At 30.6% G+C, this 17,740-nt stretch overlaps 5 protein-coding genes across 5 annotated transcripts; 1 reads left to right on the top strand and 4 right to left on the bottom strand.

Moving 5' to 3' along the window:
* Positions 1-437: 437 nt before the first annotated feature.
* On the bottom strand, positions 438-767 carry Tsp_00395 (toxin-antitoxin system, antitoxin component, Xre family). Its single transcript, XM_003376176.1, has one exon. It carries the CDS (start codon positions 765-767, stop codon positions 438-440), a length of 330 nt encoding a protein of 109 aa, XP_003376224.1.
* Positions 768-1,986: 1,219 nt separating this feature from the next.
* Tsp_00396 (conserved hypothetical protein) lies at positions 1,987-5,669 on the top strand. Its single transcript, XM_003376175.1, has 4 exons — positions 1,987-2,242; positions 2,930-3,013; positions 4,757-5,125; positions 5,326-5,669. Exons 1-4 carry the CDS (start codon positions 1,987-1,989, stop codon positions 5,667-5,669), a joined length of 1,053 nt encoding a protein of 350 aa, XP_003376223.1.
* A 2,476-nt stretch (positions 5,670-8,145) lies between these two features.
* Positions 8,146-9,596, bottom strand: Tsp_00397 (hypothetical protein). Its single transcript, XM_003376174.1, has 5 exons — positions 9,590-9,596; positions 9,297-9,415; positions 8,906-8,954; positions 8,384-8,445; positions 8,146-8,313 (listed from the first exon to the last, which is right to left on the bottom strand). The coding sequence occupies exons 1-5, from the start codon at positions 9,594-9,596 to the stop codon at positions 8,146-8,148; spliced, it is 405 nt and encodes a 134-aa protein (XP_003376222.1).
* Positions 9,597-11,984: 2,388 nt separating this feature from the next.
* Tsp_00398 (orotidine 5'-phosphate decarboxylase) lies at positions 11,985-12,930 on the bottom strand. The gene is made up of 2 exons (XM_003376173.1): positions 12,810-12,930; positions 11,985-12,166 (listed from the first exon to the last, which is right to left on the bottom strand). Exons 1-2 carry the CDS (start codon positions 12,928-12,930, stop codon positions 11,985-11,987), a joined length of 303 nt encoding a protein of 100 aa, XP_003376221.1.
* A 681-nt stretch (positions 12,931-13,611) lies between these two features.
* On the bottom strand, positions 13,612-13,878 carry Tsp_00399 (DNA-binding protein inhibitor ID-1). The gene has a single exon (XM_003376172.1). It carries the CDS (start codon positions 13,876-13,878, stop codon positions 13,612-13,614), a length of 267 nt encoding a protein of 88 aa, XP_003376220.1.
* Between the last annotated feature and the right edge of the window lie 3,862 nt (positions 13,879-17,740).

Genomic DNA, 17,740 nt, shown 5'->3' with positions numbered 1-17,740 from the left:
AACTGCAATAAATCTATGAGCCTTTTTATTTTTATTTGAAAAATTTTTTACGTCATTAAAAACAGTAAGCAAAGTAGTAATTCATTCTCATTCTGAGTGGTTAGCTTGCAGCAGTAATTCTTTTACTTTAGAAGCAGCATTCATTTGCTTCCACATTGGCACAAATACTCCATTAGTAAAATCACTTCGTACTTATGGTCAGTTTAGCCGATAGAGCTCTTACATGCTTCATTAACTATCCACATGCATATTTCGTTAAATAATTGCTGCATTAGCTGTCTGTTTATTCCTTTTCAGCTTATACACTGGCTTTTATATTTGGCAATTATTTTGAAGTAATTTTATTCTTTTCAGGTTGCATGCTATGGCTTCTTCTTAATGTCCACATGTGAGATAATGGAAAATAAATTTTTTATACTTTTCAAAGATTTCAATGTTTATGTTGTTATTACCATTACATGTACTTTTGTCAGATGCTGATTCACGTACAGTATTCCAATCTTAGTTAGTATACCATTCTTTTCAGTTGTGTAATTTTGACATTTTGACTTCTGCTTAAGCATTCTGCCAACTAAATAATTGTATAATTCGTTATGCATTTTGTCATTTCCTTGATAACTATCTCTATGCCATGAATGATCGTCAAAACGAAAACAAATTCTTCGGGCAACCTGCATTTTGCATATCTCTACACAGTGACACAATCTTGTACCTGATTTCAGTAAGAAAGCAACTTTTACACGCTTGTTTGCCAAGAATATTGGCATTTCATAGCGTTTTTGTTTTCTTTGATTTGCTGCTTAACTTTAAGACTTCAAGCTGTCATTGAATGGTTGCACAAATTTACAAAAATGGAATGCTTCTTATGCTGATTTTAAATAAATTCATTAAGATATAAGGGTCAAGCATAAATGTAAATCCTGCATTGTCTGCTTATCATAGAGTAAAAATTAAGAATTGCAAATTATATAGTGATGTTCAAACTTAAAATTGCTTTGAATTTATTTCCAATTCATAATTTTGTAAACACAACAAACTTCATTTTTGTTAAAATTATTAAATTTTAAATATAGATGCAAGCGAGAATCAAAATGCATTTGAATGATAATTACAATTTAAAAATATTTATTTTCTGTTTTGTGAATAAAAAGCACTACATTAGATTGTATTCAAGCGCCAAATGTGCTTATACAAATTTATAGAAAAAATTTTCTGATGTTCAAATTATTATAGCGTTCTCATATAAAAAGTCTGCAAAATTCTTATAATTCATGATATTTACTTCATAGCAAAATGGCTATTACTAAATTAATGGGCAATAATGCTTCAGCATCAGCAAATATTTCTTATTAATTAAATCTATCGCAGATTTTTATTAATTTTCAAATTGAGCTCATTAAAAATTATTCTTAGCATATTTATCATTTACTATATAGCAACATTCTATTCAAAAATTTTGGAAAATTGATAAAATTCCAATTTTTAATGCATATATTATTAAATTTTTAATTTCGATATCTTTACAATAATAATTTAACATTTTAATATGTTCATTTTTTTCATTATTATTAATAATATCATCGTTATTTCATTAGGCAACAATTTACAAATAATATTTGACTGTAATACTGTTAAATAAATAAATATATATATATATATATATATATATTCTCAAATAATTTGAAGTTAGGTTATTTATGTACGGCATTTTATACTGCAGAATTATTTATTAAATTGAAATATTTTTATTTCATCGAGATGATTTTAACTTTAAATCTTTTACAGATATACATTTACTAAAGAAATATATACATCATTTAGGAAAAGAAAAAATGTTCACACTATATTGTTTTATGATTGGGATACTTACTCAACTTCTGGTAACTGAATTTCGCATTTTATTATGAAAATAAAAATACAGCCAAATTATTTTAAATTAAGCAATGCAGAGGTATCCTTTTTTCCGCATATCTCAACAGTTTCCAGATGACATGCGAACTTGATAAACAAAAAGTGAGTAGTAGCTCGTTACAGTCTTATGAAACGCATACGGTATTAGGCAAATCATTAGAAGAATGCATAATAATATGCAATTTACTACGTCCAGAAAAGAAATGCAATGCTGTAAAATACTTTCAAACTATTATGAAATGCTATTTGTTTGCTCTGCACAAAAATTCCACTACACCAGAAACGCCGTACGACAATCTTAATATTATACACGTTAATGGATGCAAGAAAGGTTATGGGTTTTTCAATTTTTTTTTGCATTTTGCATATTTATTTGTGAAAATGATTATTTGCTAGAATTATTTTTTAGTTAATACTTACTGAATTGCTAATTGATACAACCATATTTTTGTCACAGTTCAGATTTTATTCACAATTTTTGTAAGTTTTTTAAAAATAAGCTTATATAATGCACATTTTTAAAGCAAAAAATATAAATAAAAAAAACTTTTTAAAACTATGAAAATTTATTTTTTAGGCTCATTACATTTACATGAAATTGGGAATCATTCAATGTTAACTTTTGGTGGAACTTTCATTTCACTTCAAATTGAAATTCTGAATAGAACATTCATCATTGAAAGACGTCCTACTGTTGATAGTATACGTTCGAAAATTATTTTAAATGAGCAAAAAGAATCTATTTCCAATTGCTTTTCTTCTTGTTATTTAATTAGTCGGCAAATTGGATGTAATGCTGTCATTTATAATCCTAGAACAAATCTGTGTACACTGCTGAAGCATGCAACACCATCACCTCCAGTTAGCTTCGCAGTTCATAAAGACAGATTGATGTTTCTTCTGCATCTTACTTTGCCTTGTAAGATATTTATTTATGAAAATACAGAGCTAAAAAATATAGAAGATATTTCAATACTGACATTATGATGCTCAAAGCGCAAGTGTTTTTTATTATTAGGGGATGTGGAAGTCAATTCAATTCTGATACCTGCTATTCATAATATGTCATATGAACTCTGCGCACAAAGTCGCGCTAGAGCAAGTAAGTTTAAACATTATTGACTTTTTACTGAAGTGCTATTATTAAGGATTGTGTTAAAAAATAAATTTAATAAGTAAGCATATTACAGTGGAACTCTAATTATCTGAACACTCGGTTTTTGGGGGTCCTTCAGATGATCAGATTTTCGGATAATCAGACGTTTTCAATTTTTCAAAATGTGTGTACATAATTGAAGCGTTTATAGCTGTTATTTTCAATTAGACGCGGAAGAGTAGACATTCTGTTTATTATGCGACGTTATTTGCCCTTTACTCGCTTAAATTGCATGAACATTTATTAATACAGCATTTTTACTGTCAGCAGACAACTTTTCGCCGTGAATTTTAAGCTCACGTATGCCATGCTGACTTTTAAAGTTTCATAGCCAATCTGAACTGGCTACAAAATTATCAATACCTAGCTCAGTAGTGACAGCTAGAGCTTTTTCTTGCAAAATTGGACCACTTATTGGTTGATCAAGTGCACATTTCTGGAGGAACCACATGTATATTGCTGAATCAAGCGCGCTATTTGACGCTTTTCTTTATCAATTTTCGAGAAGAACAGCTACTCGAAGTATCCATGTGCAACACAAAGTCAGTTAGCTGACGTCAACTGCAACAGATGTCTGAAACTGTGGACAGACCCACACCAAAACTCTCAGTGATTTTCCTGAGCGACTCACCCCTCTCCACTAATCCACACACTTCTAGCTTTGCTGTAAACTCAAAACCTTTCTCTTTCTAGTAGTAGACATACCGGACAAAAATTAGCCAAGAGTAGAATGTTACAGTATTAGTGAAATGCAGGTTGTCTGACCAAAAAGTGTTCGGATAATCGAGTAACGGATAATCGGAGTTTCACTGTATTTGAATTTCACTTTTTCTTCAGTTTTCTGACAGTTTATCTTAGTTGTGGTTGTTTCAATTAGAAATTACAATGACATTTTGAAAAAAGATTTAAGTTGTTATTAAATATGGATATAAAACTACTTCTAGCTAAACTTTCAGTTGAAATTTAAAAGAAATTCTGATTAAAGTTTTTGAAAATAAATAATTAAAATACCTAATCTGGCTTAATATTGAAAAAAAATTGTACTGTTTTTTGTATTATTATTATTTATCAATTTTGGATTATTGTTTATACTATTAATTAATCCTAAAATGACTAATTTAATGAATTATCTTTTCATAAATGTGCATGACATTTTTATTTTATTTTACACTCTATCAATATTTTGACTTAATATTGCATAATGAGTTCTTTTCAAATTCAAATTTAAGGAAGATCAAAGTATGACTGTAGTTCATTAGAAATAGTGGTTAGTTAAAAGAAAAACTTTAAGTCTTTAAATATCTGATTGATGTGCAGTTTATTATATTATACCGGACGTGTTCTCATATATGCATAAATTCAATGTTTAATGAAATATTTGAAATGAAAAATATCTCCCATTTCTTAACGTATCACGTTGTATGCACCAGGTAGATTTTAATTTTATAAAATTACATTCATTTATCTTGACATCATTTAAAAAGTTTCGTGAATGAAGTGCCTTTTTAATTTTTGATTTTGTGCAGCCTGATATTGAGGCGAACGTAATTAATATTGTTATTGTCATGAATATGCAGTGATGCAAAATATGCTAACTTTCAACAAAATAATAAGATATTTTAATTTTATTTTATAGCATCACTTTTTCTTTTTTTTTCCTGCTTTAATTTTGATTTTAAAATTTTGCAGAAAACGCATCGAATGCATTTCAACGAAATAATACCTTAGACGCACTATTGGAAATGGAATCTCCAGAGGAAGAAAGTAGGATCGCTACTGGCTACGTCCATTTATACAGATATATGGAAATTTGTAAAATAAATATACTATATTCGAGAAAAGTCGAAAATGTAAAAAAAATTCAAACTATATTTAACACCCGATCAGTAAACAAATGCATGCATTACTGCCAGCCGTTCGTTCGTCAGTCCATTTATTGCGCTGTTGAATATTCGAAAGATAATTATAAATGCGTATTGTTGCTTAGCAGTAGGACAGAAAATGTGTACTTTGTTGGCATTGATAAGCATTTAATTGAAGTTTTGGAATGTCATCCAGGTGAGAGTTGTTGTTCGTTGTAATCTCTCAAAGTCGGTTGCTTTGCTTTTTAATATTCCTTACTTCACATTTGTAAGGCATTAATGATAAATTAATAAAAACATTATTCTCAAAAATTAATCATGTTTTAGAATAAAAATTAAAGCAAACAATTTTTATATCAAATTCCATTAAATTTTAAATGATTATTTGCATTTTAGATCGCCAAGATGAACGAAGAAACAACTTTCCACCTTTACGATTTTACTTTGCAGAAACTAGTGAAATTTGCGTTCTTGAATTTCACAGGTCCTCTTTGTTAAGCAGTTTTCTTCTGGCGGAAACTTTCCAAAATGTTGAACACATAAAATCTTGTATTTGGATTTGTCGGCATCGACATTATTCATACCTGTGCATAGCTATTAATTATACAATGAACAAAGAATGCAATTTGTTTACAAAACAATGGAACGCTACAATGTATGCAGTGAAACCAGGGTCGATTTTTGCCGAAATTTTACTTTGTGAACCAGGAACATTAGTTGATGAAATTCTTGATTTTTAAATTTCAGTCACGAAGTATTCGGTTGATTAGTTCATGATTATAATAATTAAAATTAATAATGCTGCTTTTGAAAACATTGAAGAACAAAACTTTTGAAAATACTCTTCTAGTAGTTTAGCAATAGCTTTTCTATTTATCATTTACATTTATTTAACTTAATATATGCATTAATTTTTTTTGTTTGTATTTCGTGTGTATTATTTTATTTCACTGATTCAGCAATACATTTTCACTAATGCTGCTTTCTGCTCAAAAAAATGCAAAATATTTTGACTGAAAGCAATATGTTTCTTTAATTTTAATTTATTTGGTAAAAACAAAAAGCTATATGATATAAAGATAATTAAAGTTATGTAAAATTTTTAAAATAACAAATGAATAACAAACTAACAACGTATAATACCCAAATAATTAATAATTGTTGAATATTTTTAATGCTTAATAACATTTAATTTTTACTGTCATACATCGTCTTTATTACTGCTGTATTTCATGTTTCATTCTTTTTTATTGATTCATTTCTACTAAGCAAACGTATGAATAAATAAAAAGCAGTATTATAACTTAATTTATGCTTATTTTGAAAGTTATGGTACAAATTTTTTCATACACATTTTGCACCACTGTCGCGTGAATGTATGTACTGTTATTTATACAAATTGCAATTGATTGACTGAAATGTGAAATGTTAATTGTTTTCTGCATTCAGCTAATGATAATTGCTTTTACATTTGCCGCAGCAGTAAATGCTTTTACTTTTGTTTAAAAGTTCTGTTCAGTGGCATTGAACAGTTTGAAATTTCTGCGATGAAAAAATCCTCAAAGAAATTATTGAGGTTCCAAGTGATCATTTTGTGAAAACATCTGCTTGCCTAGTAGGAATTTTTAGAAAATCGTGGGATGCATTTCTGCACATAAGCAGCTTAATAAGGCAAACGTTAGCGACCTGTGCAAGCCACCTGTGAACACTTGGCAAACGATTTACGCAAGATGCAATTAAAATCCAACCAGGTGATTGCCAATATTTCTTAATACTGACAGATGTTCAATCCGTAACAAACAATACAATGCAGATGGTAACCGATTTCCTCGTTTTCAATGAACACGCTGGGAATTTTGTTTTCTTCTTCCATTACAAAGTTTTACTTTCAAGAATTAATTCTTTAGCGAACTTTAAACTCTCAACATGTATTTGTCCTTTGAGTACATTGTCACTCCTAAAAATTGAACTTTTCACGTTTATTACTATTCAGTTAAGCAGATGCTATTTATGCTTTTTTCTTTATTTTTGCTAACACAATTTTGTTTAAAAATTTATAATTTGTTTATGATTTTTGAAAAGCTGAATTCTTGCTAGCATTCGAAAAATGCTGAACATTAGTGCACAAGTGATGATAATGCTAATGCAGAAAAATTGAGGAACAGTCGGTGACAGGCTGTACTAATCTATTAATTATTCACTTATGCAATGAAAAATCTTGCAAGCAGATAACACTTCACTGGCCAATATGCTTTAGCAGATTGACAATCTTTCGGAAAATCCGATGGCGCCAGCTGACCTATTTTATGAGCAAACGCGATTTATGAAAGGAAAACAGCCGCAGCGGTCAAATGGTCAACAGCAGGCATCGCTTTGTGGTGATTTGATCTCGGTGCTCAAGCTGCTAAATGAATCCAATAACTGTTAGCTTAACGCACAAACTGATTGAAAGCAAACAAATGAGAATTTTGCAAATTTGCTTTCATTTTATAAAACTGCAACATCATTTACATTGAATATCAATAAATGGTCAAATGAAAACTATTTTTAGCGAAATGTTAACTAATACAATTTCAATTCTTAATGTTAAAAAGTTTTTTGCAAAAACTGATAAGCAGGTTTGCATTTTGATTTTGAGGCAGTGCAAGCCATCATTTGTTATTAATTATTCGAAATTGAAAACAGAATTTTGAATAAGTTTCATATTTTTGGCAAAATTTAAAACAAAACCGGAAAATTATTTTAAAAAATAACTAAATGATCATTGTAGAAATTGAAAGTTATAATGAAATCCCATTTCAAACAAATTAACATCATTTATAATAACAGTTTATTATTTTATTAAAGCCAATATGTGTGTGTGTGTGTGTGTGTGTGTGTGTGTGAGGAGGGGGGATGTGGGTGTGGGAAATAAATATATTTCATTACAATGAAGCAGTTTACATTGTTCGTGTGCTATATTGTTGTACCTAGTGAAGGATAGCTGCATAAAGATGGCATTGGTTAGCATCCGGCTAAATTTGTTTACGTGCCCGAGTTTGGAACAAGGAAACTACAAGGTCAACAATGGAGGTGATTTGCAATCCCACGCTTCGTGCAGCTGCAGGTGCACAGTGGCGACGTGCCGGCGTCCCGGCTATGCCAATTGCAGATTTGTTGCAATGTGCCCCAATTGGGATATATATTTTTTCTGTTGGTTCCATGCCGCTCTCACGGTTAAGCTACGGTCAGTTGGTTGTTTAACAGGGTCATGTCAGCCTGCTTCGACCGCAAAATAAGCTTTGCGGGCTGCAATGGCGTCGCAGGTGTGCCGTACTTCCAGACCGACTGTTGTGGTGCCATAATGAATGATGATTCATCGACGGTCAAAAATTGGCATGCGTCCTTGGGAAAAATTATCATGCAAAATTTGAACACACTGCATCAGTTCGGTGATGAATATTCTTGAAATTACGTTCGCCTTGTCGAGTTCACTTTGCAGGCGACAAATTGCGCCATTCACAATATCCGGCAATACTGTGAAGCAATTTATAACAATTATAAATGGTCGACAAATTTGTTACAAGTTCAAAATTGACAAATCGATCCCGACCAAGTAGAAAGCATATGGACTTGTTCAAGCATGCAAACAATAAAATGCCCCAACTAGCAGTGAATAATAATACCGTCGAGGCACGCAAGCTGCTTGTCATGTTGAGAAATGCAATTTCTCATTCCAATAAAACCATTTCACGCTGTTTAACAATGTTTCTTTCGTTTAAATTTATAATAAAAAGAAGTAAAGACGACAGTTGGATTTTCAATTAACAATGCACCAGTTTAAATTGGACAATTTTCGAAGGAAGTCATTACATCTGATAATACTATTCTGAAGTTGTCAAATATATTTTCTATTAAATTTTACATTTAGAATTTTTTTATGCAATAATATTTCTGCAGTTTTTAATAATAAAAATATAAAATTAAAAGAAAAAACTCTTTTGTCCACTTATTTCAACGGTAAAATTGCAATGCTTACTTATAAGCTTAAAAAGATTAAAATTTTCAAATATTTTTCCAATACATCAACGTTTAAGCAGGCTGATATCAAAATGCAAATTTCAAAAATATTTATTTTAAATTATCACGTCACGTTCTACAGTCAATCAATGTACCGTTTGATTGAAACAAAAGTTACATTCAAATAAAATATTGTAACATTAAAAATTTAAGCATTTAATACAAGCAACACAAAAATTAAAATTATTTTTACTGAATAGAAGCGGTTTTTCGCTGTTAAATAAAATTTTTAAAATCAGGAAAATCTTGTTCTTATAAAATAGAACAGAAATATAATATAATATAATACAATGGTTAGTATAAGAAACAGGAAATGAAGAATTTATGAGCTGCCTGCATGGGAATGTTGCCATGACGATGATGGGGTCAATTCGATTAGCTTTCACGGCATGTTTCAGAATGTCATGCACGACACGGTTCAGTTGCACTGAAAAGGACTTATAGGTTGAAAGATCGTTGAAGAAGAAGAAGAAGAACAATAATAATAAAAGAATTGAATAATAAGGAAATATTGAAAATTAAAAGCAAAGTTATCCTTTGTGTTATAATTTTACTAAAAGAATAAAAAAGAAATTTGGCTTACCTTGCAAACAAAACTAACCTTGCATTACTGTGTTTAAAAATTTCAAGATCAAATTTTATGTGAAAAAGCAATTCAAGAAAACAACAATTTTTCAATAAAATTTAAATGCTGAAAAGAATTCGTTTTGAGCTTTACTGAAAAGACGAAAAACACCTCAAAGTTTCTGAATTATAGTAGAACACTTGCTCAGTGGAAGATAATAAACTTGCAAATTTATCTTAAGATTAGCTATTGAAAATAGAGGCTCATTTATTTAAAATGTAAATAATTTTAAAGCATGCTTTATGTAAGTAACAAATGTGATTTATTTTCATCTTGAAGTACAATGCTTGAAAATGTTTACAACACTATCAATAATAAAACTTTATTATATTTAAAAAATCAAGTAAATTCTGACACTTTTTAATGTTCTTTTCTATGCATGCATACTTCACAATTTGCTTATCAAATTTACACGGAATGCAAATCTACAGTTCTATTCTTGCTTTAAAAGCAAATAAGCTATGTTTTTTATAATGTTTACTTTGCCAACGTCGGACTGACACATTCTTTGCTGAATTGTGGCAAATATTTTCTCAAGAAAACAAAGTACACAAGTTGTACAAACATGCCCGCATTCTTTTCTCGTTTCAATAGAAATCAATCTTAGCTTGATAAGTGAGAGAGAAATTTTTTATCCCAATGTAAAATTGTTCACCCAGCAATTTATACTTCTTGTAAAATGATGTTTATTTGAATATTTTGAAATTTTCAAATCAACTTTGTCGAAGAATTGATCATATCCAATACAACCAGGATACAACATGGTGTTGTTGTTGTTGTGGATGTGTAAAGCTGAAGCGGTGTAGTACAGCTGGCTAACATTATCATTATTATTATTATTATTATTATTAAAGGAAATGGACACGTGCACACTTGGAACGCAGCGTCGAACAGATGCCAGTTTTGAGACGAATTAAAGAACCGTCTGTCTGCTGGAACAATTTTCCCGTGCTGAAAAGCTAACCAACCTCCCCCCTTCAATATTCAATGTGTCCAATATTAGCAGTGATCGACCGGTCTCGGTTGCCATCCGGTCATTGTGCCTTTACCTAATGAATTTTTGACCGCATTGCGCCATCGACCCTAATAAATTGCTGGCGTAAACAACTCTCTTCTGGATCATTTAAAATTTAAATCTGCTAAGCAGACGCTCAAACAAACACGTGCTTTGCAAAAACAGCTTCATCTAGAAAATAGATGGCCAAAGAGTTTCAGCTTGACGCCGTTATGTTACTTTCTAATTATTTCGAGTTGTTTTTTTAATCCTCAAAGTTTACGTCAATAAGTATACAATCACTACTTTTGGATACTTTAATTTCTTCTCATTTTCTGCAACTAAAATTTGTTCTATCATTTCCAAATGGAAAAGTTTAAAAATACATTATATTAAAATCTTTATCAGTGAAACTGTTTTCTCTGAGTAAAAGAGAAATCAAAGTTGCTAATTTAAAATACAATCGCAAACGCGTTGCATTCAAGCAACTTTTCTCAAACAGTTTCAAATTCTGTTGTAACATTTTACTAGAAACACCGACCTTGGCATTTTTACCAATGCTTACAAATCTATTATCCTACTGAAACTGAAAAAATTGTTCCATTTAATGAATAAAACTATTTTAACCATCAGTGAAAAGCATATTTTTTTCTAGTTGAATGATAATTTTTTGCATCACTTTTATGCTTCAAAAATGATTGTATGTAAATTATGAAAAATATAAATTCATCAGAGCAAAACATGCAACAAGTATTTATTTTGATGAGAATGCCAAGTTTCAATTAAAAAAAACAAGAAATGCTAAAATTAAAATTTACTCCATGCATAAAAGAAAGTACAGTTCATTTTCTATATAATATTCGTAATCGATAAAGCTAATGAGGCATGCTTTAAATCATCAAGCTCAGGAATAAGATACAATGTCAACACTTCAATTTTCAAAGTGTTAATATTAGTTAAAACTGTTAGCAATGGCAGGCATTGGTTTAAGAACAAAAATGTTTTGCAAAAAATATCACATTTCATGTTTAAAAGGCATCAGTATAAACATTTTCTTGATAAATGAGATTTTAAACTTGAAGTTTATTAAACAATTTTTGATGTTCGTGTAATCAAATGAGCATCGCCATTTTTTGAAAGATGAAGGATTAAAAAAATCACCTGAAACCCTGCAGGTGCCTTGGTGTGTCCGGTAATGGTCAAGTGGTCTCCTGCCATTGGACTGTAATAATAACCCAGATCAGTCATTGATCGAAAGCTTAAACAGGCGACCGAACGTCTGCAGCCCACCTGGGCCATGGTCACTGCTTGTCAAAAATCAGTACTTGTCCACTATTCTGTCAACTTGACAAGCACAAAGCTGACATGACCAAATCGTTATTTGGCGTCAGTCTGTCGACATTGGCACCTGATCCACAGTAGGACGTCTGATCTAGGTGGCCACGTGCACGGGATTGTCAAAGGAAAAGCTGAAATTCCAAAACATAATTGCCTCACAAATGGGTCAGCGTGATCATTTGCTAAGAAACCGGTCAACGGTATATATCCAGCTGACAGATCTTAACAAAAAGAACTGCATCTTGACAAACATCCAACCAACTTATCAACCTTGAAAATCAATCCTCCACCCAATCCCAATTGTTTATAGACTTCCAACAACACAAAAAAAGCATCTGCAAGACTCAACTAAATATGTTAATTATTCAGTTAGCTTAAACCTTTCATTAGCATAATAACTACATTTAGCATTAATTTTTTACAAGAACATTTCATTCTATTTTATTATTCAGTATATTCTATTCTTTGACAAAAATTTTATGTAAAATGAAGAGTGAAAAAATATTCACTGATGTTAAAATAAAATTTTCATTATATTCTTTGAACATTGGACAAAAATAATTTCATAAATGTTTCATATATTGAAGACTCATTCAATCAAACTCAACATAACACTAAAAAACAGACTCATTCAATTGATCATTTATAAATATCACAAAGCAACTATACTGATGTGCATTAATTTTAATGATAGAGCTTGAAAAAGTAGTATTTATGCAGTGTTGTTGCGCTGTATGTAGTAGAAAAAAAATCATTCTACTACACAAACATATTCAATGAATAATTGTTATTGCTTATCGGCGCTTTTACTTCTCAAGTGTTTGTTAATTTATTTCAAGCTGAAAGAAAAATCTTTTTTTAAACGAATATTAATCATCCAAATTGAAATGCCACCAAAAGCAGTAGTCAGCTTTTCCATTTGTTCATCAATTATTTTAAATTTTTCATCACAACCAGTTTCATGCGTGACAACAAAAACATTCATTGAATTCAAATAAAAAACAAGTTATTCTTGAACATGAATAAAAGCATATTTCATGTCCATTGGCTGTTGGATAATTTTGAAAAGCTCAGTGTTAAGCTAATTTATGATAAATCTAATTTATAAGTGTCAAATTGAAAAGTGACAAATGCTGCATTTATAAAACGAGTTACGACGGTTGCTCAAAGTTTTTCATTCTTTTTTTGAACAAACATTGCGTCACTTGCAATATATCGATCATGTTAGTGATGGATGATAGTTTAAAAGCAGATTTATTTCACGAAACGAACTTAAATGGATGCTTTCTTATGCATAAATTTTTAAATGGGCTGTTTTAACTGCGCAGAAATAGTCCGTCCACCCATATATTAATAATGCAAACTGAGTTCGATACGAGACGCCAGTGGGCAGTAATACCCGGTTGGCGTGATGATGAACTACATTTTTTAACTGTTTCCCCAAATCATCACAATCACACACACAATACAATGCAAATACTTTTAATTCAATTTAGAAGAATGACATAAACATTTAAAAGTAATATTAAAAAAATAAAGCAATGGGAAAACAAGCAAATAAAATTTAACTTTTTAAGACGAAGAAAAAGCGTCGGGCAAGGAACACCAAAGGATGATTCAATAAGCAGACATGGCAATGCTGCACGACTAGACGACGCTTATGGCTTTAGTGATTCTGAGAAGCAAGGCCAGCATTCGGCTGATGAGATTTGACATTATTGTCAAGACTGAGCTGCTTTTGAAGATGTTGAATGTAGTCGATAACATGCTGCAGAAATTCCACATCATCAGATGCAATTCGACGAGATCGCAATGATGGCACCATTTGTTTAAGCTGATTCAGAGTTGCTGCCGCTTCGGCGCTTCGCTTCAAACTCGGACTGAAAATGTCCACTGGATTAACAGGATCATCACTAACTATGATTTGTGACATCACTGGACTTTGAATACCAAAGTAAAGAAGTACTTTTCACAGAGCAGTGAGATGAAGAAAGTGAATAAGTTCTCGGTTGATAAGAGACAAACAGTGAAGTCAACAGATTTCAGTTGAACTGAGCTTCGACCAGTGTTGGTTGGAGGGGTTGGTATCCGTCAGCTGCTGTTCTGAAAAGCAACAGGTGTGAAACAGACGCAACGTCGGACGTTGGTGCCAGATGGAAAACCTCAAGACGGATTCACTATCGGCACTTGCCAACAAACAGTTTTTGTTAACAGAGTTGAGTTGAGAAGGAAAAAATCAGACAGCCAACGATCAGGGCTAAGCAGCGCAAGTTTACTGAATTTTTTAAGCTTCGTTCGACCGCTTTTTAGGTTACAAATCGTAGCCAATGTTGTTTGCCATTCCTGCAAAGCAATGTCAACTAGGCGGACACTGCCCAATGAATTTCAGCCAATCACAATTGAAGTGTTGGTCAAAAATGACCAATCAGTAACGTTGGAAATTTTCATTGATTTTTAATCTCTGTCCTTTTGTCTGACCTCAATTTTTTCATACTCTCTGCGGGTGAGATGGTTTCTTGCATCAAAACAATTTATTTTGCGAAACAAATGCTTTTTCTTATCACTAAATCCAATAGCAGCATATAACTTTGATAATAACAATTTTTACTTTTTATTTTTTAACATTTTTCTTCATTTTAAACAATTTATTCATCTTACAGTGCTACCATTGGATTAAATCATTATCTTTGTACGATATGAGACTTCAGTAAAAAGCTGATTAAATATTTAAATTAAAATATAAACTGCTGTTCAGTTGAGAAAAAAAGTATAAAGAAATTAAGCACGAACAGTTGTAATTAGATTGCCAATCTCTCTGCTCAGTTCATTATTAGCAGCACAATTGCACGAAGCTAAAATCGAAAGCCATCAGTAAAGTGCACAACAAGCCACCAAACGCGACGGCACTTTCAATTTTGAATGGAAAATCCACTGAGCAGATGTTTCAATAGATTTGTTCATCATCAACAAACTAGACTATTTTGGTTCATCATACAATTTTAATAGAAATAGGATTTTAAAGCAAAAAGACAAAAACCATAAAGCGTACTTGAAAAAACATTGCTGTTGTTGATAGCATCCATTTAAATTATTCAAACAATTTTGCATTTGTAAACTTATTGATTTTGTTTCAATTTTTTATGAAAAAGTTTTCAGTTTTGTTATACAACTTATTCTGAAAAATGTTGAATGAAATTGAATTGTCAATTTAATAGCTTGCATAATATGTCTAAATTCTCGAGGACGACTGTAAGACTGATTGTGTGAAGAATACAATTTGAAATAATAAGTTTTGAATTTTTGATTTTCATATCTGATTCCAATAAAAAATATATAAATTAAAGTCTTAATCATCTTCCTTGTGTAAATATGCATATTTAAAATTGAAAGTAATGAAAACTTTTGTTTTTGTTTGTGAATTTTAAATATAATTTTGATTCAAATGAGAATATTTTTATTTCTGTGAATAATGTTAAAATTAGCAGGTGTCCCCCGTTCAAGCTCCCAAATTCTCAGCGATCCGTATGTGCACCTGAGCAGATGTTCAATTATTCAACTTTCATTCACAGCAGGCTAAATCGACATGTGAAGCGTGCAGTCGTCTTGTTTCACTATCTCAGCCACGCCCGAATGATATTTAAACATTGGATTATATAGCAAATAAAATTTACAAAAACAGTTTTTTTTCTTCTTTCAAAAAGCTAATTTCAATAGAAATTGAATGTTTCAAGCAGCTGCATGAGTGTAAAGCATGCTTGATTTGCAAAAGAAATGAAATAGTGTATTGTTCATTGTGATTATGAAATGAAAATTCTCAGGCAAAATGAAGAACAATTTTTGATCCAAATAATTGCCATCTGCTGTTGTGCGGGGTTGTGGGAAAAGTGTTGAAATCGATTTGCAAGCTCAAGCACATAACTGAGAAAACTTGAAAGGAAGTTTCGCAAAAATAGTCATTGACAATTGTAAGATGTTGAGCAAAAAGCGCATCGTTAGATGACGAATTTTAGCCATCTGCAAGACCAGATGCAGGATTTAGATGTGGACAAAACCAACCCCATGTTGACAGCTGCTGACTAGTGAAATCGACTTTTTCTCAACAACAACAACGACATATGTGTATCAGCAGCTGGATTGCATAGTGCAGTTGGCGTCTGGCTCTGCCTGCTGTTCGTTTCACCTGTTTTGATGACGCTGCAAAAGGAATACATATAGTCGTCATTCCATATGCACACACGTATGATGCATCTGTAAATCTGGCTGTCTCCTCTTCTTTCACCTGCTTATAATAACTGCTGGAGAGAAGAAGTAAGTGGTTGCTATCGACAATTTCACAAAGCTGGCCGGTCGGTCGGCTTGCTAAGCAACATCAACGTCAAGCAAACATTTCGAGACAAAATGCAAATATTTTTATGATCCTTCTTTTAGAATATAATATTACAAATGAATAACAACGTCCTCTGTATTTTCAAAATTCTGTAAAAATTTTATCTATTGAATAATAATAATAATCCGTATTGTTATTATTATTTTCACAATTCAAATAATAATTTAACAATTTCACTTAAACACAACTCAAAAAATTATCTTAACTGATAAATTAAAAATATACAATAAAAATAATGTAAAACTAATATCAAAACAATATTAAACACGGAATGTATATGTACACTTAATTTTACAATTGTCTCAAGGTAATTAACAATTTGAAAATAAATTTTTAAAATTAATTTGTAGACGTGATAAATAAAATGACTAAATAATAGAATAATCAATTTAAAATGTTAAAAAACTGTTGAAATCCAACACTGATGAAAGGCAAAATTCACTTCTTGTTTCATTATTTTACAAATTTTCAAATTTCGATCAATGCAAATAAAGAATTTTTAGGATTTGTTTTAAAATATTTTTTAATATGAACATGTTGTAAATTTTTTGAAATCAAACTTTATCAAACAATAGAGAAAGAAATAAAAGATGCTGTCTCTGTGAATTAATACACAGATTTCAGTTTTGGACAAATTGAATAGATTAACTTCGCATACTAAAATTACTTTATACAATTATTCCATTTTAATATTTTTCAATATCCGTCAGAATTTAGAATGCTATTACAATTCTTTAATTAGGCTTCCTTGAATAAATTTGGCTAAACTTTGAATTTATTAAATCAAAAATATGTTATAATAAGTATTATTTGAATTGCACAGATTAACAAACTAATAAATGCAAAACGTTATCTATGTAGACCATGAGAAACAGCTCACCTAGAAATTACAATTAATGAATAAATGAAAATGGGTTACAGATAAAGTAGAAGGCATTCTGGTTAAGCTTTGATAAGAAGCATAAACCGGCACCTGAACTTTTGGTCATCAATGTACGGCACGTTAAAGAATTGAATATAGCTCACTATGCTATTTGTAAGTGGATGCAATAAATTAGAAAGATAAAATTGTAAACAATAATACCTTCATGAACAATGCAGTAACACTGGAAAAACCTCAAATAAATTTAATTTAAGGACATTGATAAAACTAAAAATTCATGTAAAGTTTTAATAATAAATTTTCAGTCTGCAGTACATATTTATACTAAATTTATTATCATTTTTTATCTGTTATTTTGATTTATTAATTGCTTCTGCTTATATACAATTTAAACAGTATAAGTTTTGCTATACAGTTTTTTTTAATACAAAAGGCGTTAATGAACAATAGCTTTACATATCACAATAATTCTGGAATACATAAAAGTAAATGAATAAATATGTTACAAATTTGTTAATATATACA

The sequence above is a fragment of the Trichinella spiralis genome (genome assembly GCF_000181795.1).
Source record: "Trichinella spiralis strain ISS 195 chromosome Unknown Scfld4, whole genome shotgun sequence".
NCBI classification, from domain to species: domain Eukaryota; kingdom Metazoa; phylum Nematoda; class Enoplea; order Trichinellida; family Trichinellidae; genus Trichinella; species Trichinella spiralis.
The sequence above is the reverse complement of the archived record's forward strand: the minus strand, read 5'-3'. Positions and strand labels throughout refer to the sequence as shown.